This window comes from Oncorhynchus keta, chromosome 3 (assembly GCF_023373465.1).
Source record: "Oncorhynchus keta strain PuntledgeMale-10-30-2019 chromosome 3, Oket_V2, whole genome shotgun sequence".
NCBI lineage: Eukaryota > Metazoa > Chordata > Actinopteri > Salmoniformes > Salmonidae > Oncorhynchus > Oncorhynchus keta.
In genome coordinates, this window is record NC_068423.1 from 28,297,931 (window position 1) to 28,318,519 (window position 20,589).

Below are 20,589 nucleotides of genomic sequence, written 5' to 3' on the forward strand. Positions count from 1 at the left end.
AAGAGGACTGGCCCACCCCTCAGAGCCTGGTTCCTCTCTACCCAGTACAGCCAGAATAGGACTGGCCCACCCTCAGAGCCTGGTTCCTCTGGTCTACCCAGTACAGCCAGAATAGGACTGGCCCACCCCTCAGAGCCTGGTTCCTCTGGTCTACCCAGTACAGCCAGTAGAGGATTGGCCACCCTCAGAGCCTGGTTCCTCTGGTCTACCCAGTACAGCTAGAAGAGGACTGGCCACCCTCAGAGCCTGGTTCCTCTGGTCTACCCAGTACAGCTAGAAGAGGACTGGCCACCCCTCAGAGCCTGGTTCCTCTCTACCCAGTACAGCCAGTAGAGGACTGGCCACCCTCAGAGCCTGGTTCCTCTGGTCTACCCAGTACAGCCAGTAGAGGACTGGCCACCCCTCAGAGCCTGGTTCCTCTGGTCTACCCAGTACAGCCAGTAGAGGACTGGCCACCCCTCAGAGCCTGGTTCCTCTAGTCTACCCAGTACAGCCAGTAGAGGTCTGGTCACCCCTCAGAGCCTGGTTCCTCTCTAGGTTTCTTCCCAGGTTCCTGCCTTTCTTGGGAGTTTTTCTGTTGATGTAAAAAAAAAAAAAAAAAAGGCCTTAGAAATACATTTGAATTGATCTGACTCTGGGTAAATAAAAAGGGCATTATAGCCAACATCTCATACTAACCCTTTCATGGGAGAGGGGGATCCCTTTCAGTGTGTTTTCTTTTAATAGAAATGAAAATATCATCAGTGGATAAAATGGTTGAAAAATGTTCAATTTTTACTTAATTCAGGAAAGGACATATGCAATGTTAACACTGTTACCTAGAAACATTCATAGTTTTCGAAGACAATTCATCATACATTTCATAGGTATTAAACACTCCTGAGAGGAAAGTCAGTTATGACTTAAGACTTCTAGAACACTGGTTCAAATAGAGTCCAAACTGTTAGGGGAGGTTCTAGAACACTGGTTCAAATGGAGTCCAAACTGTTAGGGGAGGTTCTAGAACACTGGTTCAAATGGAGTCCAAACTGTTTAGGGGAGGTTCTAGAACACTGGTTCAAATGGAGTCCAAACTGTTAGGGGAGGTTCTAGAACACTGGTTCAAATGGAGTCCAAACTGTTTAGGGGAGGTTCTAGAACACTGGTTCAAATGGAGTCCAAACTGTTTAGGGGAGGTTCTAGAACACTGGTTCAAATGGAGTCCAAACTGTTAGGGGAGGTTCTAGAACACTGGTTCAAATGGAGTCCAAACTGTTAGGGGAGGTTCTAGAACACTGGTTCAAATGGAGTCCAAACTGTTAGGGGAGGTTCTAGAACACTGGTTCAAATGGAGTCCAAACTGTTAGGGGAGGTTCTAGAACACTGGTTCAAATGAAGTCCAAACTGTTAGGGGAGGTTCTAGAACACTGGTTCAAATGGAGTCCAAACTGTTAGGGGAGGTTCTAGAACACTGGTTCAAATGGAGTCCAAACTGTTAGGGGAGGTTCTAGAACACTGGTTCAAATGGAGTCCAAACTGTTAGGGGAGGTTCTAGAACACTGGCTCAAATGGAGTCCAAACTGTTAGGGGAGGTTCTAGAACACTGGTTCAAATGGAGTCCAAACTGTTAGGGGAGGTTCTAGAACACTGGTTCAAATGGAGTCCAAACTATTAGGGGGGGGTTCTAGAACACTGGTTCAAATGGAGTCCAAACTGTTAGGGGAGGTTCTAGAACACTGGTTCAAATGGAGTCCAAACTGTTAGGGGAGGTTCTAGAATACTGGTTCAAATGGAGTCCAAACTGTTAGGGGAGGTTCTAGAACACTGGTTCAAATGGAGTCCAAACTGTTAGGGGAGGTTCTAGAACACTGGTTCAAATGGAGTCCAAACTATTAGGGGAGGTTCTAGAACACTGGCTCAAATGGAGTCCAAACTGTTAGGGGAGGTTCTAGAACACTGGTTCAAATGGAGTCCAAACTATTAGGGGAGGTTCTAGAACACTGGCTCAAATGGAGTCCAAACTGTTAGGGAGGTTCTAGAATACTGGTTCAAATGGAGTCCAAACTGTTAGGGGAGGTTCTAGAACACTGGTTCAAATGGAGTCCAAACTGTTAGGGAGGTTCTAGAACACTGGTTCAAATGGAGTCCAAACTATTAGGGAGGTTCTAGAACACTGGCTCAAATGGAGTCCAAACTGTTAGGGAGGTTCTAGAACACTGGTTCAAATGGAGTCCAAACTATTAGGGGAGGTTCTAGAACACTGGCTCAAATGGAGTCCAAACTGTTAGGGAGGTTCTAGAACACTGGTTCAAATGGAGTCCAAACTGTTAGGGAGGTTCTAGAACACTGGTTCAAATGGAGTCCAAACTATTAGGGAGGTTCTAGAACACTGGCTCAAATGGAGTCCAAACTGTTAGGGAGGTTCTAGAACACTGGTTCAAATGGAGTCCAAACTATTAGGGGAGGTTCTAGAACACTGGCTCAAATGGAGTCCAAACTGTTAGGGGAGGTTCTAGAACACTGGCTCAAATGGAGTCCAAACTGTTAGGGGAGGTTCTAGAACACTGGTTCAAATGGAGTCCAAACTGTTAGGGGAGGTTCTAGAACACTGGTTCAAATGGAGTCCAAACTATTAGGGGAGGTTCTAGAACACTGGCTCAAATGGAGTCCAAACTGTTAGGGGAGGTTCTAGAACACTGGTTCAAATGGAGTCCAAACTATTAGGGGAGGTTCTAGAACACTGGCTCAAATGGAGTCCAAACTGTTAGGGGAGGTTCTAGAACACTGGTTCAAATGGAGTCCAAACTATTAGGGGAGGTTCTAGAACACTGGCTCAAATGGAGTCCAAACTGTTAGGGGAGGTTCTAGAACACTGGTTCAAATGGAGTCCAAACTGTTAGGGGAGGTTCTAGAACACTGGTTCAAATGGAGTCCAAACTATTAGGGGAGGTTCTAGAACACTGGCTCAAATGGAGTCCAAACTGTTAGGGGAGGTTCTAGAACACTGGTTCAAATGGAGTCCAAACTATTATGGGAGGTTCTAGAACACTGGCTCAAATGGAGTCCAAACTGTTAGGGAGGTTCTAGAACACTGGTTCAAATGGAGTCCAAACTGTTAGGGAGGGAGGTTCAAATGGAGAACACTGGTTCAAATGGAGTCCAAACTGTTAGGGAGGTTCTAGAACACTGGTTCAAATGGAGTCCAAACTATTAGGGGAGGTTCTAGAACACTGGCTCAAATGGAGTCCAAACTGTTAGGGGAGGTTCTAGAACACTGGTTCAAATGGAGTCCAAACTATTAGGGGAGGTTCTAGAACACTGGCTCAAATGGAGTCCAAACTGTTAGGGGAGGTTCTAGAACACTGGTTCAAATGGAGTCCAAACTGTTAGGGGAGGTTCTAGAACACTGGTTCAAATGGAGTCCAAACTATTAGGGGAGGTTCTAGAACACTGGCTCAAATGGAGTCCAAACTGTTAGGGGAGGTTCTAGAACACTGGTTCAAATGGAGTCCAAACTATTAGGGGAGGTTCTAGAACACTGGCTCAAATGGAGTCCAAACTGTTAGGGGAGGTTCTAGAACACTGGCTCAAATGGAGTCCAAACTGTTAGGGGAGGTTCTAGAACACTGGTTCAAATGGAGTCCAAACTGTTAGGGGAGGTTCTAGAACACTGGTTCAAATGGAGTCCAAACTATTAGGGGAGGTTCTAGAACACTGGCTCAAATGGAGTCCAAACTGTTAGGGGAGGTTCTAGAACACTGGTTCAAATGGAGTCCAAACTATTAGGGAGGTTCTAGAACACTGGCTCAAATGGAGTCCAAACTGTTAGGGGAGGTTCTAGAACACTGGTTCAAATGGAGTCCAAACTATTAGGGAGGTTCTAGAACACTGGCTCAAATGGAGTCCAAACTGTTAGGGGAGGTTCTAGAACACTGGTTCAAATGGAGTCCAAACTGTTAGGGGAGGTTCTAGAACACTGGTTCAAATGGAGTCCAAACTATTAGGGAGGTTCTAGAACACTGGCTCAAATGGAGTCCAAACTGTTAGGGAGGTTCTAGAACACTGGTTCAAATGGAGTCCAAACTATTAGGGGAGGTTCTAGAACACTGGCTCAAATGGAGTCCAAACTATTAGGGGAGGTTCTAGAACACTGGCTCAAATGGAGTCCAAACTATTAGGGGAGGTTCTAGAACACTGGCTCAAATGGAGTCCAAACTATTAGGGGAGGTTCTAGAACACTGGCTCAAATGGAGTCCAAACTATTAGGGGAGGTTCTAGAACACTGGCTCAAATGGAGTCCAAACTATTAGGGGAGGTTCTAGAACACTGGCTCAAATGGAGTCCAAACTGTTAGGGGAGGTTCTAGAACACTGGCTCAAATGGAGTCCAAACTATTAGGGGAGGTTCTAGAACACTGGCTCAAATGGAGTCCAAACTATTAGGGGAGGTTCTAGAACACTGGCTCAAATGGAGTCCAAACTATTAGGGGAGGTTCTAGAACACTGGCTCAAATGGAGTCCAAACTGTTAGGGGAGGTGTGTGTGTCAAACAGCTTCAAATCAACGCCTTGTTTGGACATTACAGACTAGTGGATAATCGAACAGTGACATGTTGTTGTTGTTGTTGCTGTGGCCACATTTCAGTATTAATAGTGTTGTATTTATTAGTGCACACCATAGCAAAAATGTTTTGCAACGACAAAGCAATTGCTTTTCTTAAAATCGGGCAAGTTCAGGGGGTGTATTCATTATGACGAATTATGTTTCAATACGTTTTGCAACAGAAACGGTTTACTCCAAACGGGAAAACGCTTTGCAACGGAGAAAGAAAACAAAAACCTAGAGTTTCTATTGGACAATTCAGGTCCCCGTTTCAATCCGTTTGGTTCTTAAGGAGGTAAAAAAAAATGGTTTCCGTTGCTAAGATGTAATGAATAAACCACCTGTCTTTTCCTGTACATTATCTTCCGTTTGGTGCCTAATGAATATGACCCAAGTTTCTGTCACAGCAATACGAGTGTATTCATACCGAAGCTCATTATTGTCCACAGGAAATTAGAATAGCCCCAAAAAGGTAAATTACAGCATATATGACCTACAACACTGAGTAGCTTTAAATAAAAAACAGATCGTTCACATTATATATCAGTGTCAAATCATATCTGGTCATTTGATAGTTACAGGCTGTTATAACTAGTCTGCCGTGGTTGTACCTGTAACTAGTCTGCCGTGGTTGTACCTGTAACTAGTCTGCCATGGTTGTACCTGTAACTAGTCTGCCGTGGTTGTACCTGTAACTAGTCTGCCATGGTTGTACCTGTAACTAGTCTGCCGTGGTTGTACCTGTAACTAGTCTGCCATGGTTGTACCTGTAACTAGTCTGCCATGGTTGTACCTGTAACTAGTCTGCCGTGGTTGTACCTGTAACTAGTCTGCCGTGGTTGTACCTGTAACTAGTCTGCCATGGTTGTACCTGTAACTAGTCTGCCGTGGTTGTACCTGTAACTAGTCTGCCATGGTTGTACCTGTAACTAGTCTGCCGTGGTTGTACCTGTAACTAGTCTGCCATGGTTGTACCTGTAACTAGTCTGCCGTGGTTGTACCTGTAACTAGTCTGCCATGGTTGTACCTGTAACTAGTCTGCCGTGGTTGTACCTGTAACTAGTCTGCCATGGTTGTACCTGTAACTAGTCTGCAATGGTTGTACCTGTAACTAGTCTGCCATGGTTGTACCTGTAACTAGTCTGCCATGGTTGTACCTGTAACTAGTCTGCCGTGGTTGTACCTGTAACTAGTCTGCCATGGTTGTACCTGTAACTAGTCTGCCATGGTTGTACCTGTAACTAGTCTGCCATGGTTGTACCTGTAACTAGTCTGCCGTGGTTGTACCTGTAACTAGTCTGCCATGGTTGTACCTGTAACTAGTCTGCCGTGGTTGTACCTGTAACTAGTCTGCCATGGTTGTACCTGTAACTAGTCTGCCGTGGTTGTACCTGTAACTAGTCTGCCATGGTTGTACCTGTAACTAGTCTGCAATGGTTGTACCTGTAACTAGTCTGCCATGGTTGTACCTGTAACTAGTCTGCCATGGTTGTACCTGTAACTAGTCTGCCATGGTTGTACCTGTAACTAGTCTGCCGTGGTTGTACCTGTAACTAGTCTGCCGTGGTTGTACCTGTAACTAGTCTGCCGTGGTTGTACCTGTAACTAGTCTGCCATGGTTGTACCTGTAACTAGTCTGCCATGGTTGTACCTGTAACTAGTCTGCCATGGTTGTACCTGTAACTAGTCTGCCATGGTTGTACCTGTAACTAGTCTGCCATGGTTGTACCTGTAACTAGTCTGCCGTGGTTGTACCTGTAACTAGTCTGCCGTGGTTGTACCTGTAACTAGTCTGCAATGGTTGTACCTGTAACTAGTCTGCCGTGGTTGTACCTGTAACTAGTCTGCAATGGTTGTACCTGTAACTAGTCTGCAATGGTTGTACCTGTAACTAGTCTGCCATGGTTGTACCTGTAACTAGTCTGCCATGGTTGTACCTGTAACTAGTCTGCCATGGTTGTACCTGTAACTAGTTGTACCTGTAACTAGTCTGCAATGGTTGTACCTGTAACTAGTCTGCAATGGTTGTACCTGTAACTAGTCTGCCATGGTTGTACCTGTAACTAGTCTGCCATGGTTGTACCTGTAACTAGTTGTACCTGTAACTAGTCTGCAATGGTTGTACCTGTAACTAGTCTGCCATGGTTGTACCTGTAACTAGTCTGCCATGGTTGTACCTGTAACTAGTCTGCAATGGTTGTACCTGTAACTAGTCTGCAATGGTTGTACCTGTAACTAGTTGTACCTGTAACTAGTCTGCCATGGTTGTACCTGTAACTAGTCTGCCATGGTTGTACCTGTAACTAGTCTGCCATGTTTGTACCTGTAACTAGTCTTCCATGGTTGTACCTGTAACTAGTTGTACCTGTAACTAGTTGTACCTGTAACTAGTCTGCCATGGTTGTACCTGTAACTAGTCTGCCATGGTTGTACCTGTAACTAGTTGTACCTGTAACTAGTCTGCCATGGTTGTACCTGTAACTAGTCTGCCATGGTTGTACCTGTAACTAGTTGTACCTGTAACTAGTCTGCCGTGGTTGTACCTGTAACTAGTTGTACCTGTAACTAGTCTGCCGTGGTTGTACCTGTAACTAGTCTGCCATGGTTGTACCTGTAACTAGTTGTACCTGTAACTAGTTGTACCTGTAACTAGTCTGCCATGGTTGTACCTGTAACTAGTCTGCCATGGTTGTACCTGTAACTAGTTGTACCTGTAACTAGTTGTACCTGTAACTAGTCTGCCATGGTTGTACCTGTAACTAGTCTGCCATGGTTGTACCTGTAACTAGTTGTACCTGTAACTAGTCTGCCGTGGTTGTACCTGTAACTAGTTGTACCTGTAACTAGTCTGCCGTGGTTGTACCTGTAACTAGTCTGCCATGGTTGTACCTGTAACTAGTCTGCCGTGGTTGTACCTGTAACTAGTCTGCCGTGGTTGTACCTGTAACTAGTCTGCCGTGGTTGTACCTGTAACTAGTCTGCCGTGGTTGTACCTGTAACTAGTCTGCCGTGGTTGTACCTGTAACTAGTTGTACCTGTAACTAGTCTGCCGTGGTTGTACCTGTAACTAGTTGTACCTGTAACTAGTCTGCCATGGTTGTACCTGCTGCTGTTGCAATATGGATGTCTGACTGTGTTCAAATAGGCCGTTATCCACAGGGCTCCGTGCCAAAAGGAGCGCAAAATACAACAATAAGACAATAATACAATAGATATAATATAATAATATAATTTATAATAATACTAATATACAAAACATTAGGAACACCTGCTCTTTCCACGACACAGACTGACCAGGTGAATCCAGGTGAAAGATATAATCCCTTATTGATGTCACCTGTTAAATCCACTTCAATCAGTGTAGATAAAGGGGGAGGAGACGGGTTAAAGATAAAGGGGAGGAGTCAGGTTAAAGATAAAGGGGAGGAGTCAGGTTAAAGATAAAGGGGAGGAGTCAGGTTAAAGATAAAGGGGAGGAGTCAGGTTAAAGATAAAGGGGAGGAGTCAGGTTAAAGATAAAGGGGAGGAGTCAGGTTAAAGATAAAGGGGAGGAGTCAGGTTAAGCCTCGAGACATTTGACACATGGATCGTGTATGTGTGCCATTCAGAGGGGGTGAATGGGCAAGACAAACTATTTGAAGTGCCCCTTGAACGGGGTTATGGTAGTAGACGCCAGGCGCACCGGTTTGAGTGTGTCAAGAACTGCAACGGCGCTGGGGTTTTTCCACACTGAACAGTTTCCCCCGTGCATCAAGAATGGCCCACCAACGAAGAAGAACATCCAGCCCAATGGCTGTTCTGAGGGTAAAGGAGGGAGGAGGGGCAGCAACTCAATATCAGTGTGTTTGTAATGTTTTGTAACTCAGTGTATATATTATTATTATAATACGATATATTATACTATTCTTACAGAACTCCTGATAAAAACGTAATGCCTTAAAATAAATGTAAATGTAAGTTGTTTAATAGGGACTTTGTCCATCGTTTTTACTGTACAGAAACCGACAGTACATTATGTGTATACTAGTACTATATAGTACATCAAATCTGTACTATGCAGTAGATTTGTTACTTGGTTTAAGCATATTTCTCTTCAGGGAGGGGGGCTTCTGAACACGCCGAAGTGACATCACAATAAATGCTCATCATTTATTGGTTCAGTCCAGTGACTGACTTCCCAAATGAACCCATAAGAAAACAGGATATTTTTTAATGTTTATTTTTTGTATATCCACTATGTGGAACCAAGGAGTTTTATACACAAGTTAATTGTTTCTATCTAACAGTATATAGCACATAGCTCGGCTAAACCTGCTCTGAGATGTACACTACGAAGCAGGATCAATGAGTTAGCCAGCTAACTGAATGGGCACGGTCTAGATGACTCAACAAAAACACATATCGAACCGTGAGATTTCTTCACGAACGAGACAATCAATAGTTATATCTTGTTAATCAAAGTTAGCTGGCTAATTAAATTGATCCTGTTTTGTAGTAGATCCCTGAAGGTTAAACCAGGCTATAAAAAAAATCGGTTCTGCCTCACTTTGTAAGAAAACTAAGCTGGTCATTGGTTCTATCAGTGGAATATTGTAACGAGTTGAAGAGAGCAACATGACATCATGATTATTGCAGAACAACTTGAAGTAAAGAGAATGAAAAATAAAAATAAAAGAAAATATGGATTTGGTATCATCCATTTAGATTTTACCAGATTAATCTGATTCCGTAGTAATTGCTAGTATTCTGTTCAACCACAATACGCCTAAAAATATCAATAAAAACATTGATCAAGTCTTACAGTAATTAAGACTCATTTTTACGCGTCCTCCCTATTACAGTACTGAGCCCTATGGGCCCCGCCCAAAAGTAGTGCACTAAACAGGGAATAGGACTCCACGTGGGACACAAACGTTTTGCGCAGTCGGTCTGTTCCGTCCTGACTGAGCCGCGATATGTTTTCTGTACATGTCACCATAGTAACCCACCAGGTTCAACAGTAATATAATAATAATAATATATACCATTTAGCTGACGCTTTTATCCAAAGCGACTTACAGTCATGTGTGCATACATTCTACGTATGGGTGGTCCCGGGAATCGAACCCACTACCCTGGCGTTACAAGCGCCATGCTCTACCAACTGAGCCACAGAAGGACCAACAGCACTCCAGGTGGCAGTTGGGACACTGTTGTCGTTTGTAACAATGCTCCATAAATCATCAACACTGTTTACAATATATACCTCTACATGATGCAGCATCACGCTAGTCTCAATATTCACATCGTAATTGAAGACAATCCCTAAACCCATCTGAAGCCATCTAAAACCGGAACACAGGTTACAGAGTTGGCAGAAAGGAGAAAACCTTCCTACATCCTACAAAGATTATTATTATTTTTCCTAAATAAAATTAAATGTTCAAACCAACCAACAGACAGTGAATCAACCTTCTGTACAGTGATGTAAACACCAACATAAAGAGGCTTATCTTGAGATGAGGGTCACTAGAGGAGCTAGAACACAGAGAAGGGCCAGTCAGAGTAGGGGTCAGGGTCAGAGCAGTGATGTAAACACCAACATAAAGAGGCTTATCTTGAGATGAGGGTCACTAGAGGAGCTAGAACACAGAGAAGGGCCAGTCAGAGCAGGGGTCAGGGTCAGAGAGACGGGCCAGTCAGAGCAGGGTTCAGGGTCAGAGAGACGGGCCAGTCAGAGCAGGGGTCAGTCAGGGTCAGAGAGACGGGCCAGTCAGAGCAGGGTTCAGGGTCAGAGAGACGGGCCAGTCAGAGCAGGGGTCAGGGTCAGAGAAGGGGTCAGGGTCAGAGCAGGGGTCAGGGTCAGAGCAGGGGTCAGGGTCAGAGAGACAGGCCAGTCAGAGCAGGGGTCAGGGTCAGAGCAGGGGGTCAGGGTCAGAGCAGGGGTCAGGGTCAGAGCAGGGGGCAGGGTCAGAGCAGGGGGTCAGGGTCAGAGCAGGGGTCAGGGTCAGAGCAGGGGTCAGGGTCAGAGAGACGGGTCAGTCAGAGCAGGGGTCAGGGTCAGAGCAGGGGTCAGGGTCAGAGAAGGGGGTCAGGGTCAGAGCAGGGGTCAGGGTCAGAGCAGGGGTCAGGGTCAGAGAGACGGGTCAGTCAGAGCAGGGGTCAGGGTCAGAGCAGGGGTCAGGGTCAGAGAGACAGGCCAGTCAGAGCAGGGGTCAGGGTCAGAGCAGGGGTCAGGGTCAGAGAGACAGGCCAGTCAGAGCAGGGGTCAGGGTCAGAGCAGGGGTCAGGGTCAGAGAGACGGGTCAGTCAGAGCAGGGGTCAGGGTCAGAGCAGGGGGTCAGGGTCAGAGAGACGGGTCAGTCAGAGCAGGGGTCAGGGTCAGAGCAGGGGGTCAGGGTCAGAGAGACGGGTCAGTTAGAGCAGGGGGTCAGGGTAACAGAGACGGGCCAGTCAGAGCAGGGGTCAGGGTCAGAGCAGGGGTCAGGGTCACAGAGACGGGCCAGTCAGAGCTGGGGTCAGGGTCAGAGCAGGGGTCAGGGTCAGAGAGACGGGTCAGTCAGAGCAGGGGTCAGGGTCAGAGCAGGGGTCAGGGTCAGAGACGGGTCAGTTAGAGCAGGGGTCAGGGTCACAGAGACGGGCCAGTCAGAGCAGGGGTCAGGGTCACAGAGACGGGCCAGTCAGAGCAGGGGTCAGGGTCAGAGCAGGGGTCAGGGTCACAGAGACGGGCCAGTCAGAGCTGGGGTCAGGGTCAGAGAGACGGGCCAGTCAGAGCAGGGGTCAGGGTCAGAGAGACGGGCCAGTCAGAGCAGGGGTCAGGGTCAGAGAGACGGGCCAGTCAGAGCAGGGGGCAGTCAGAGCAGGGGTCAGTGTCAGAGAGACGGGCCAGTCAGAGCAGGGGGCAGTCAGAGCAGGGGGCAGTCAGAGCAGGGGGCAGGGTCAGAGACGGGGCAGTCAGAGCAGGGGGCAGGGTCACAGAGACAGGCCAGTCAGAGACGGGGGCAGGGACAGAGACGGGCCAGGGTCAGAGCAGGGGTCAGGGTCAGAGACGGGGTCAGGGTCAGAGCAGGGGTCAGTCAGAGCAGGGGTCAGTCAGAGCAGGGGCCAGGGTCACAGAGACAGGCCAGTCAGAGACGGGCCAGGGTCACAGAGACGGGCCAGGGTCACAGAGAAGGGCCAGGGTCACAGAGACAGGCCAGTCAGAGCAGGGGCCAGTCAGAGCAGGGGGCCAGGATCACAGAGACAGGCCAGTCAGAGACGGGCCAGGGTCACAGAGACGGGCCAGGGTCACAGAGAAGGGCCAGGGTCACAGAGACGGGCCAGTCGGAGCAGGGGCCAGGGTCACAGAGACGGGCCAGTCAGAGACAGGCCAGGGTCACAGAGACGGGCCAGGGTCACAGAGAAGGGCCAGTTAGAGCAGGGGGCCAGGGTCACAGAGACGGGCCAGTTTGAGCAGGGTCAGGGTCACAGAGACGGGCAGCAGGGGTCAGGGTCACAGAGACAGGTCAGTTAGACTAGGGGTCATGGTCACAGAGATGGGTCAGTTAGAGCAGGGGGCCAGGGTCACAGAGACGGGCAGCAGGGGTCAGGGTCACAGAGACGGGTCAGTTAGACTAGGGGTCATGGTCACAGAGAAGGGTCAGTTAGAGCAGGGGGCCAGGGTCACAGAGACGGGCAGCAGGGGTCAGGGTCACAGAGACGGGCCAGTCAGAGCAGGGGTCAGGGTCACAGAGACGGGTCAGTTAGAGCAGGGGGCCAGGGTCACAGAGACGGACCAGTCAGAGCAGGGGGTCAGGGTCACAGAGACGGGTCAGTTAGAGCAGGGGTCAGGGTCACAGAGACGGGTCAGTTAGAGCAGGGGGCCAGGGTCACAGAGACGGGCAGCAGGGGTCAGGGTCACAGAGACGGGCCAGTCAGAGCAGGGGTCAGGGTCACAGAGACGGGTCAGTTAGAGCAGGGGGCCAGGGTCACAGAGACGGACCAGTCAGAGCAGGGGGTCAGGGTCACATTCAGGATGCAAACGTTGTGGAACGTTGTGGATAGAAATGTTAAGAAAAGAGTTGACATGATTCCTTATTCTACATTTCAGAGAGACGTATTTGTTCTACATATTTATATCTGAAGGTTCAACAGCGTTGTGCACGCCCCCTGCTGAACGCGTCCATAGTAACAGGAAGGAGAGGCCTGGGGGAAACTACAGGTCACAGACCAAAAGTTCAAGGGTCGAGCTCTCCCTCTACCGAAGAACACGGTCCCACAGAGTCCTAGCCGCGAAAGGAACCTGAGGCTGCACAATTACAGAATCTTTCCCAAAGTTCCTAGGTTTTTCCCAGAAATCCCTCATTCCAATTAAACTTCTAACCAGCCTATTGAAAAACCTGTGAACTCTGGGACAATTTTGGGAATTTTGCAACCAAAGTTGTGGGACACAAAACAGGGTAGAGGTTGGGCTGTCATATCCACTTCATATCTGCTTCCTGGGGTCATCCTCCTCTCCACTAGGGGCTCTGGACTGCCTTCTGCCTTCAGTTATGTTAGGGCGGCTCCATTAGGGCTCAGTCTGGAGCCGCAGTCCCACTACAGTCGCTCAGGGCAGAACAGGCCAGAAGACAGAGGGACAGTATCCACATTCCATGATCCATCCAGCCACAGTTGCTTCTTCTTTGTTTTTTTTTTTAAATGTCGAAACAAGTAGTTAATTGATTATTAAAGTTTTCAGACCAACTTAAAAATAACCATGCCTAAAAATAAATACCATTTCCCCCCCCAAAAAAAGGCTATTTTACATTTTGCAAATCCAGAGTTTTTGTTGCTGAACAAATAAAAAAGGAAAGCAGAGGAGTGTTTAGTTCAGTTTGTTACAGTGGCCGTCGTCATGGTGTCGTCACGGTGACCACATTCCTTTTTCTTTTTTTTTTTTTTACACAGGGTTGGAACCACCAAGAGACCTCCGGAGACTGTCGGGACAGAGTAGTGGGGAGACCAGAGCAGGCGAACAGTGTGTGTGTGTGTGTGTGATGCTGACAGACATTTCTCCTCCTCCTCTTCTTCATCTTCTCATATTAGGCTGCTTATTGTGACGAAGCCTCTAGGGCACAGAGACGACTAGGGGTGCAGGCAGAACAGGCAAAGGATTATGGGAAGGAAAGATCCCTCCTTCACAGTCAGCGCGAGATCAATAGTTGGAAGGGAGAGTTACCAGTCCTTTAGTAGACACATTCTCTCTCTCTCTCTGTGTGTGTGTGTTGTATGTGTTGTATTGTGTGTGTGTGTGTGTGTGTGTTGTATTGTGTGGTGTGTGTGTTGTATTGTGTGTGTGTGTGTGTTGTATTGTGTGTGTGTGTGTGTGTTGTATTGTGTGTGTGTGTGGTATTGTGTATGTGTGTGTGTTGTATTGTGTATGTGTGTGTGTGTGTGTGTATTGTGTATTATGTGTGTGTGTTGTATTATGTGTGTGTGTGTGTGTGTGTGTGTGTGTGTGTGTGTGTGTGTGTGTGTGTGTGTGTGTGTGTGTGTGTGTGTGTGTGTGTGTGTGTGTGTGTGTGTGTATGTGTTATGTGTGTGTGTGTGTTGTGTGTGTGTGTGTGTGTGTGTGTGTTGTATTGTGTGTGTGTGTTTGTGTGTGTGTGTGTGTGTGTGTGTGTGTGTGTGTGTGTGTGTGTGTGTGTGTGTGTGTGTACACAATGTAATAGTCTGTTCAGGACTTTAAGGTTAGTGGTCTATCCATGTCTTTTAAAGCTGTGTCAGTCCGTTTCAGCTGTAGCTTAATTCACTAGGTTAGTGCATCCATCCAGTCGGTGAAATTAAACTTTAGTTTCTGCCATCTCAGTCTCTGCTCCTCTCTCCCCGTCCTCCGTCTCCACCCTGACAACCGTCTCCGGCGTCTCCTGACGTCAGTGCCGCACCTCGTTAGCGAGGAGACTGTCCTCGCCGCTCTGGGAGAAAAAGGAGAATACTTTATTGTCCGATCACTTGCAGAGAAAGAGAAACGTATCTTTATGCTCACAACAACACGAGGACACACACACGAGGAGTTGGAAGTTAAGCTCCACCCCCCGGGAGAAATGACAAGAATTGAAGCTCCTTGCTCAAAGGGCACGTCGGCAGGCTACCTGGAAGTCGGCCTCATTGAGGCTGTTCCCCACTTGGATGATCTCCTCGTCCTGCGAACCCTCGCTGACCCCGCTTCCAGCCGAACCCAGCTCGTCTAAACTGGGGTCCTGGAGGACTGAGGCAATGTACATCTGCTGTTGTTGGGAAAGAAGAAGAAGAAGAGAGGAGGGATAGAAGGGAGGAGAAAGGTCAGTGTGAGAGATGGAGGGAGAGGTCATCTAGGCCGAGGAAACGGTACTTACTGCTGACTTATTGGAGGGAGAGGTCGTCTAGGCTGAGGAAACGGTACTTACTGCTGACTTATTGGAGGGAGAGGTCGTCTAGGCTGAGGAAACGGTACTTACTGCTGACTTATTGAAGGGAGAGGTCGTCTAGGCCGAGGAAACGGTACTTACTGCTGACTTATTGGAGGGAGAGGACGTCTAGGCCGAGGAAACGCTACTTACTGCTGACTTATTGGAGGGAGAGGTCGTCTAGACCGAGGAAACGGTACTTACTGCTGACTTATTGGAGGGAGAGGACGTCTAGGCCGAGGAAACGGTACTTACTGCTGACTTATTGGAGGGAGAGGTCGTCTAGGCCGAGGAAACGGTACTTACTGCTGACTTATTGGAGGGAGAGGTCGTCTAGGCTGAGGAAACGGTACTTACTGCTGACTTATTGGAGGGAGAGGTCGTCTAGGCCGAGGAAACGGTACTTACTGCTGACTTATTGGAGGGAGAGGTCGTCTAGGCCGAGGAAACGGTACTTACTGCTGACTTATTGGAGGGAGAGGTCGTCTAGGCCGAGGAAACGGTACTTACTGCTGACTTATTGGAGGGAGAGGTCGTCTAGGCTGAGCAAACGGTACTTACTGCTGACTTATTGGAGGGAGAGGACGTCTAGGCCGAGGAAACGGTACTTACTGCTGACTTATTGGAGGGAGAGGTCGTCTAGGCTGAGGAAACGGTACTTACTGCTGACTTATTGGAGGGAGAGGTCGTCTAGGCCGAGGAAACGGTACTTACTGCTGACTTATTGGAGGGAGAGGTCGTCTAGGCCGAGGAAACGGTACTTACTGCTGACTTATTGGAGGGAGAGGTCGTCTAGGCTGAGGAAACGGTACTTACTGCTGACTTATTGGAGGGAGAGGTCGTCTAGGCTGAGGAAACGGTACTTACTGCTGACTTATTGGAGGGAGAGGTCGTCTAGGCTGAGGAAACGGTACTTACTGCTGACTTATTGGAGGGAGAGGTCGTCTAGGCCGAGGAAACGGTACTTACTGCTGACTTATTGGAGGGGGAGGTCGTCTAGGCTGAGGAAACGGTACTTACTGCTGACTTATTGGAGGGAGAGGTCGTCTAGTCCGAGGAAACGGTACTTACTGCTGACTTATTGGAGGGAGAGGTCGTCTAGGCTGAGGAAACGGTACTTACTGCTGACTTATTGGAGGGAGAGGACGTCTAGGCCGAGGAAACGGTACTTACTGCTGACTTATTGGAGGGAGAGGTCGTCTAGGCTGAGGAAACGGTACTTACTGCTGACTTATTGGAGGGAGAGGACGTCTAGGCTGAGGAAACGGTACTTACTGCTGACTTATTGGAGGGAGAGGACGTCTAGGCTGAGGAAACGGTACTTACTGCTGACTTATTGGAGGGAGAGGACGTCTAGGCCGAGGAAACGGTACTTACTGCTGACTTATTGGAGGGAGAGGTCGTCTAGGCTGAGGAAACGGTACTTACTGCTGACTTATTGGAGGGAGAGGTCGTCTAGGCCGAGGAAACGGTACTTACTGCTGACTTATTGGAGGGAGAGGACGTCTAGGCTGAGGAAACGGTACTTACTGCTGACTTATTGGAGGGAGAGGTCGTCTAGGCCGAGGAAACGCTACTTACTGCTGACTTATTGGAGGGAGAGGTCGTCTAGGCTGAGGAAACGGTATTTACTGCTGACTTATTGGAGGGAGAGGACGTCTAGGCTGAGGAAACGGTACTTACTGCTGACTTATTGGAGGGAGAGGTCGTCTAGGCCGAGGAAACGGTACTTACTGCTGACTTATTGGAGGGAGAGGACGTCTAGGCTGAGGAAACGGTACTTACTGCTGACTTATTGGAGGGAGAGGTCGTCTAGGCCGAGGAAACGGTACTTACTGCTGACTTATTGGAGGGAGAGGTCGTCTAGGCCGAGGAAACGGTACTTACTGCTGACTTATTGGAGGGAGAGGTCGTCTAGGCCGAGGAAACGGTACTTACTGCTGACTTATTGAGGGAGAGGTCGTCTAGGCCGAGGAAACGCTACTTACTGCTGACTTATTGAGGGAGAGGACGTCTAGGCCGAGGAAACGGTACTTACTGCTGACTTATTGAGGGAGAGGTCGTCTAGGCCGAGGAAACGCTACTTACTGCTGACTTATTGGAGGGAGAGGTCGTCTAGGCTGAGGAAACGGTACTTACTGCTGACTTATTGGAGGGAGAGGACGTCTAGGCTGAAGAAACGGTACTTACTGCTGACTTATTGGAGGGAGAGGTCGTCTAGGCCGAGGAAACGGTACTTACTGCTGACTTATTGGAGGGAGAGGACGTCTAGGCTGAGGAAACGGTACTTACTGCTGACTTATTGGAGGGAGAGGACGTCTAGGCTGAGGAAACGGTACTTACTGCTGACTTATTGGAGGGAGAGGACGTCTAGGCCGAGGAAACGGTACTTACTGCTGACTTATTGGAGGGAGAGGTCGTCTAGGCTGAGGAAACGGTACTTACTGCTGACTTATTGGAGGGAGAGGTCGTCTAGGCCGAGGAAACGGTACTTACTGCTGACTTATTGGAGGGAGAGGACGTCTAGGCTGAGGAAACGGTACTTACTGCTGACTTATTGGAGGGAGAGGTCGTCTAGGCCGAGGAAACGGTACTTACTGCTGACTTATTGGAGGGAGAGGTCGTCTAGGCCGAGGAAACGCTACTTACTGCTGACTTATTGGAGGGAGAGGTCGTCTAGGCCGAGGAAACGGTACTTACTGCTGACTTATTGGAGGGAGAGGTCGTCTAGGCCGAGGAAACGGTACTTACTGCTGACTTATTGGAGGGAGAGGACGTCTAGGCTGAGGAAACGGTACTTACTGCTGACTTATTGGAGGGAGAGGTCGTCTAGGCTGAGGAAACGGTACTTACTGCTGACTTATTGGAGGGAGAGGTCGTCTAGGCCGAGGAAACGGTACTTACTGCTGACTTATTGGAGGGAGAGGTCGTCTAGGCTGAGGAAACGGTACTTACTGCTGACTTATTGGAGGGAGAGGTCGTCTAGGCTGAGGAAACGGTACTTACTGCTGACTTATTGGAGGGAGAGGTCGTCTAGGCTGAGGAAACGGTACTTACTGCTGACTTATTGGAGGGAGAGGTCGTCTAGGCCGAGGAAACGGTACTTACTGCTGACTTATTGGAGGGAGAGGACGTCTAGGCCGAGGAAACGGTACTTACTGCTGACTTATTGAAGGGAAAGGTCGTCTAGGCCGAGGAAACGGTACTTACTGCTGACTTATTGAAGGGAGAGGTGCGTGCTGGACGACCGTTCTCTACACTATCCACATTCTCCGCGTCAATCTGGGGGGGGCAAAGAGATGGGAGAAAATATAAAACACACAATTATAATACAGTTGAAGTCGGGAGTTTACATACGCTTCAGCCGAATACATTTAAACTCAGTTTTTCACAATTCCTGACATTTAATCCTCGTAAAAATTCCCTGTCTTAGGTCAGTTAGGATCACTACTTTATTTTAAGAATGTGAAATGTCTGAATAATAGTAGAGAGAATGATTTATTTCAGCTTTTATTTATTTTATCACATTCCTAGTGTGTCAGACGTTTACATATACTCAATTAGTATTTGGTAGCATTACCTTTAAATTGTTTAACTTGGGTCAAATGTTTCGGGTAGCCTTCCACAAGCTTCCCACAATAAGAATGTTGGCCCATTCCTCCTGACAGAGCTGGTGTAACTGAGTCAGGTTTGTAGGCCTCCTTGCTCACTAACATGTCCATAGAGACAACCCTTTATAGAACACAGCTACAGTAACGTGTCCTTAGAGACAACCCTGCCAGGTGTTTTCACAGTGCTAGCTGTACCAGGTGTTTTCACAGTGCTAGCTGTACCAGGTGTTTTCACAGTGCTAGCTGTACCAGGTGTTTTCACAGTGCTAGCTGTACCAGGTGTTTTCACAGTGCTAGCTGTACCAGGTGTTTTCACAGTGCTAGCTATACCAGGTGTTTTCACAGTGCTAGCTGTACCAGGTGTTTTCGCAGTGCTAGCTGTACCAGGTGTTTTCGCAGTGCTAGCTGTACCAGGTGTTTTCACAGTGTTAGCTGTACCAGGTGTTTTCACAGTGCTAGCTGTACCAGGTGTTTTAACAGTGCTAGCTGTACCAGGTGTTTTAACAGTGCTAGCTGTACCAGGTGTTTTAACAGTGCTAGCTGTACCAGGTGTTTTAGCAGTGCTAGCTGTACCAGGTGTTTTAACAGTGCTAGCTGTACCAGGTGTTTTAACAGTGCTAGCTGTACCAGGTGTTTTAGCAGTGCTAGCTGTACCAGGTGTTTTAACAGTGCTAGCTGTACCAGGTGTTTTCGCAGTGCTAGCTGTACCAGGTGTTTTCACAGTGCTAGCTGTACCAGGTGTTTTAACAGTGCTAGCTGTACCAGGTGTTTTAACAGTGCTAGCTGTACCAGGTGTTTTAACAGTGCTAGCTGTACCAGGTGTTTTAGCAGTGCTAGCTGTACCAGGTGTGTTCACAGTGCAGCTGTACCAGGTGTTTTCACAGTGCTAGCTGTACCAGGTGTTTTCACAGTGCTAGCTGTACCAGGTGTTTTCGCAGTGCTAGTTGTACCTGTACCAGGTGTTTTCACAGTGCTAGCTGTACCAGGTGTTTTCACAATGCAGCTGTACCAGGTGTGTACCAGGGAGAGAGAGAGGAGAGGGTAGGCAGAACTGTGTACATATGTTAGCTAGGAGAGTCTACAGGCAACAGACCAAAGAGCAGGCCAGTGTGAGGGAGAGAGAGAGGAGAGGGTAGGCAGAACTGTGTATATATGTCTTGGTAAGTTGTATCTCACAATGTCTCATCTTGAATGCCTCTCAAATTCCCCACAGTTGAGTAGTAGTAGTAGTAGTAGTAGTAGTAGTAGTAGTAGTAGTAGTAGTAGTAGTAGTAGTAGTAGTAGTAGTAGTAGTAGTAGTGGTAGTAGTAGTGGTAGTAGTAGTAGTAGTAGTAGTAGTAGTAGTAGTAGTAGTAGTAGTAGTAGTAGTAGTGGTAGTGGTAGTGGTAGTAGTAGTAGTAGTAGTAGAGCCTAAAGTTCACCTCTTCCTCTCTGGTTCTATTTAAAATGACAACTTTCCCCAGACCTTCGTAGCTCATCATCTAGTTCGGATACAACAAGGGGAAATAATCTGGTTTGTGATTAACTGCACTGGTCATTGGACAGGATGTTTCATAATGTTAACGATCCCAACGTTGTTTTAACATGTCAACGTTAACACCTCCAGTTTCCCCCAATGCGATTTTAAGATTGTAATAATATACTCTTGTCTATAAATGCATAATTTATGCATCATTTGTCTCATATTGCATTCAGGATCCTTATGGTACAAGATATTGTGTTCTCAATATTCAATTACTGTCCTGAATTCATACAATATAAAACACTGCAACATTATGAATAAGTAAAATAAGAAGTGTGTTTTTTACCTTGTAGTTGTGAGCGCTGAGATATTTGAAGTGTCCGAAACAGACATGGGACAAGCAGACGATGATGGTGATGATCAGGACGATGAAGGTAAACATAGAGGTCGGGGCTGAGAAACCTGAAAGAGAAGAGACTCGACATGTCAGTAGGATGCGTTCCCCTACGGTCACCTAGTCAAAAGCAGTGCACTACGTAGGGAATAGGGTT

General features: G+C 47.7%; 2 protein-coding genes and 1 long non-coding RNA gene across 9 annotated transcripts in view; 1 reads left to right on the forward strand and 2 right to left on the reverse strand.

The window, feature by feature from the left end:
* The window catches only part of LOC118382458 (zinc transporter ZIP9-like), a 72,311-nt gene that overhangs the window by 36,064 nt on the left and 15,658 nt on the right, over positions 1 to 20,589 (reverse strand). The gene's annotated exons all lie outside the window — the stretch shown is intronic.
* The window catches only part of LOC127915321 (uncharacterized), a 48,914-nt gene continuing 38,325 nt past the window's right edge, over positions 10,001 to 20,589 (forward strand). Inside the window, exons 1-2 of the long non-coding RNA XR_008090992.1 lie at positions 10,001 to 10,145; positions 11,004 to 11,634. This is a non-coding gene — a long non-coding RNA (uncharacterized LOC127915321). The remainder of the gene's footprint in view (positions 10,146 to 11,003; positions 11,635 to 20,589) is intronic.
* LOC127915300 (CSC1-like protein 2) overlaps positions 14,306 to 20,589 on the reverse strand; it is a 174,249-nt gene continuing 167,965 nt past the window's right edge. For 2 of the 5 annotated variants that reach the window (XM_052495169.1, XM_052495201.1), the window contains 3 exons: positions 18,176 to 18,247; positions 14,672 to 14,806; positions 14,308 to 14,494 (listed from right to left, as the gene is read on the reverse strand). In XM_052495169.1, the coding sequence (XP_052351129.1) occupies positions 14,453 to 14,494; positions 14,672 to 14,806; positions 18,176 to 18,247 (249 nt within the window). In that variant the 3' untranslated portion in view covers positions 14,308 to 14,452. Of the gene's footprint in view, positions 14,495 to 14,671; positions 14,807 to 18,175; positions 18,248 to 20,384; positions 20,501 to 20,589 lie in introns of all 5 variants that reach the window. The other 3 variants (XM_052495180.1, XM_052495195.1, XM_052495196.1) reach the window with 3 other exon arrangements.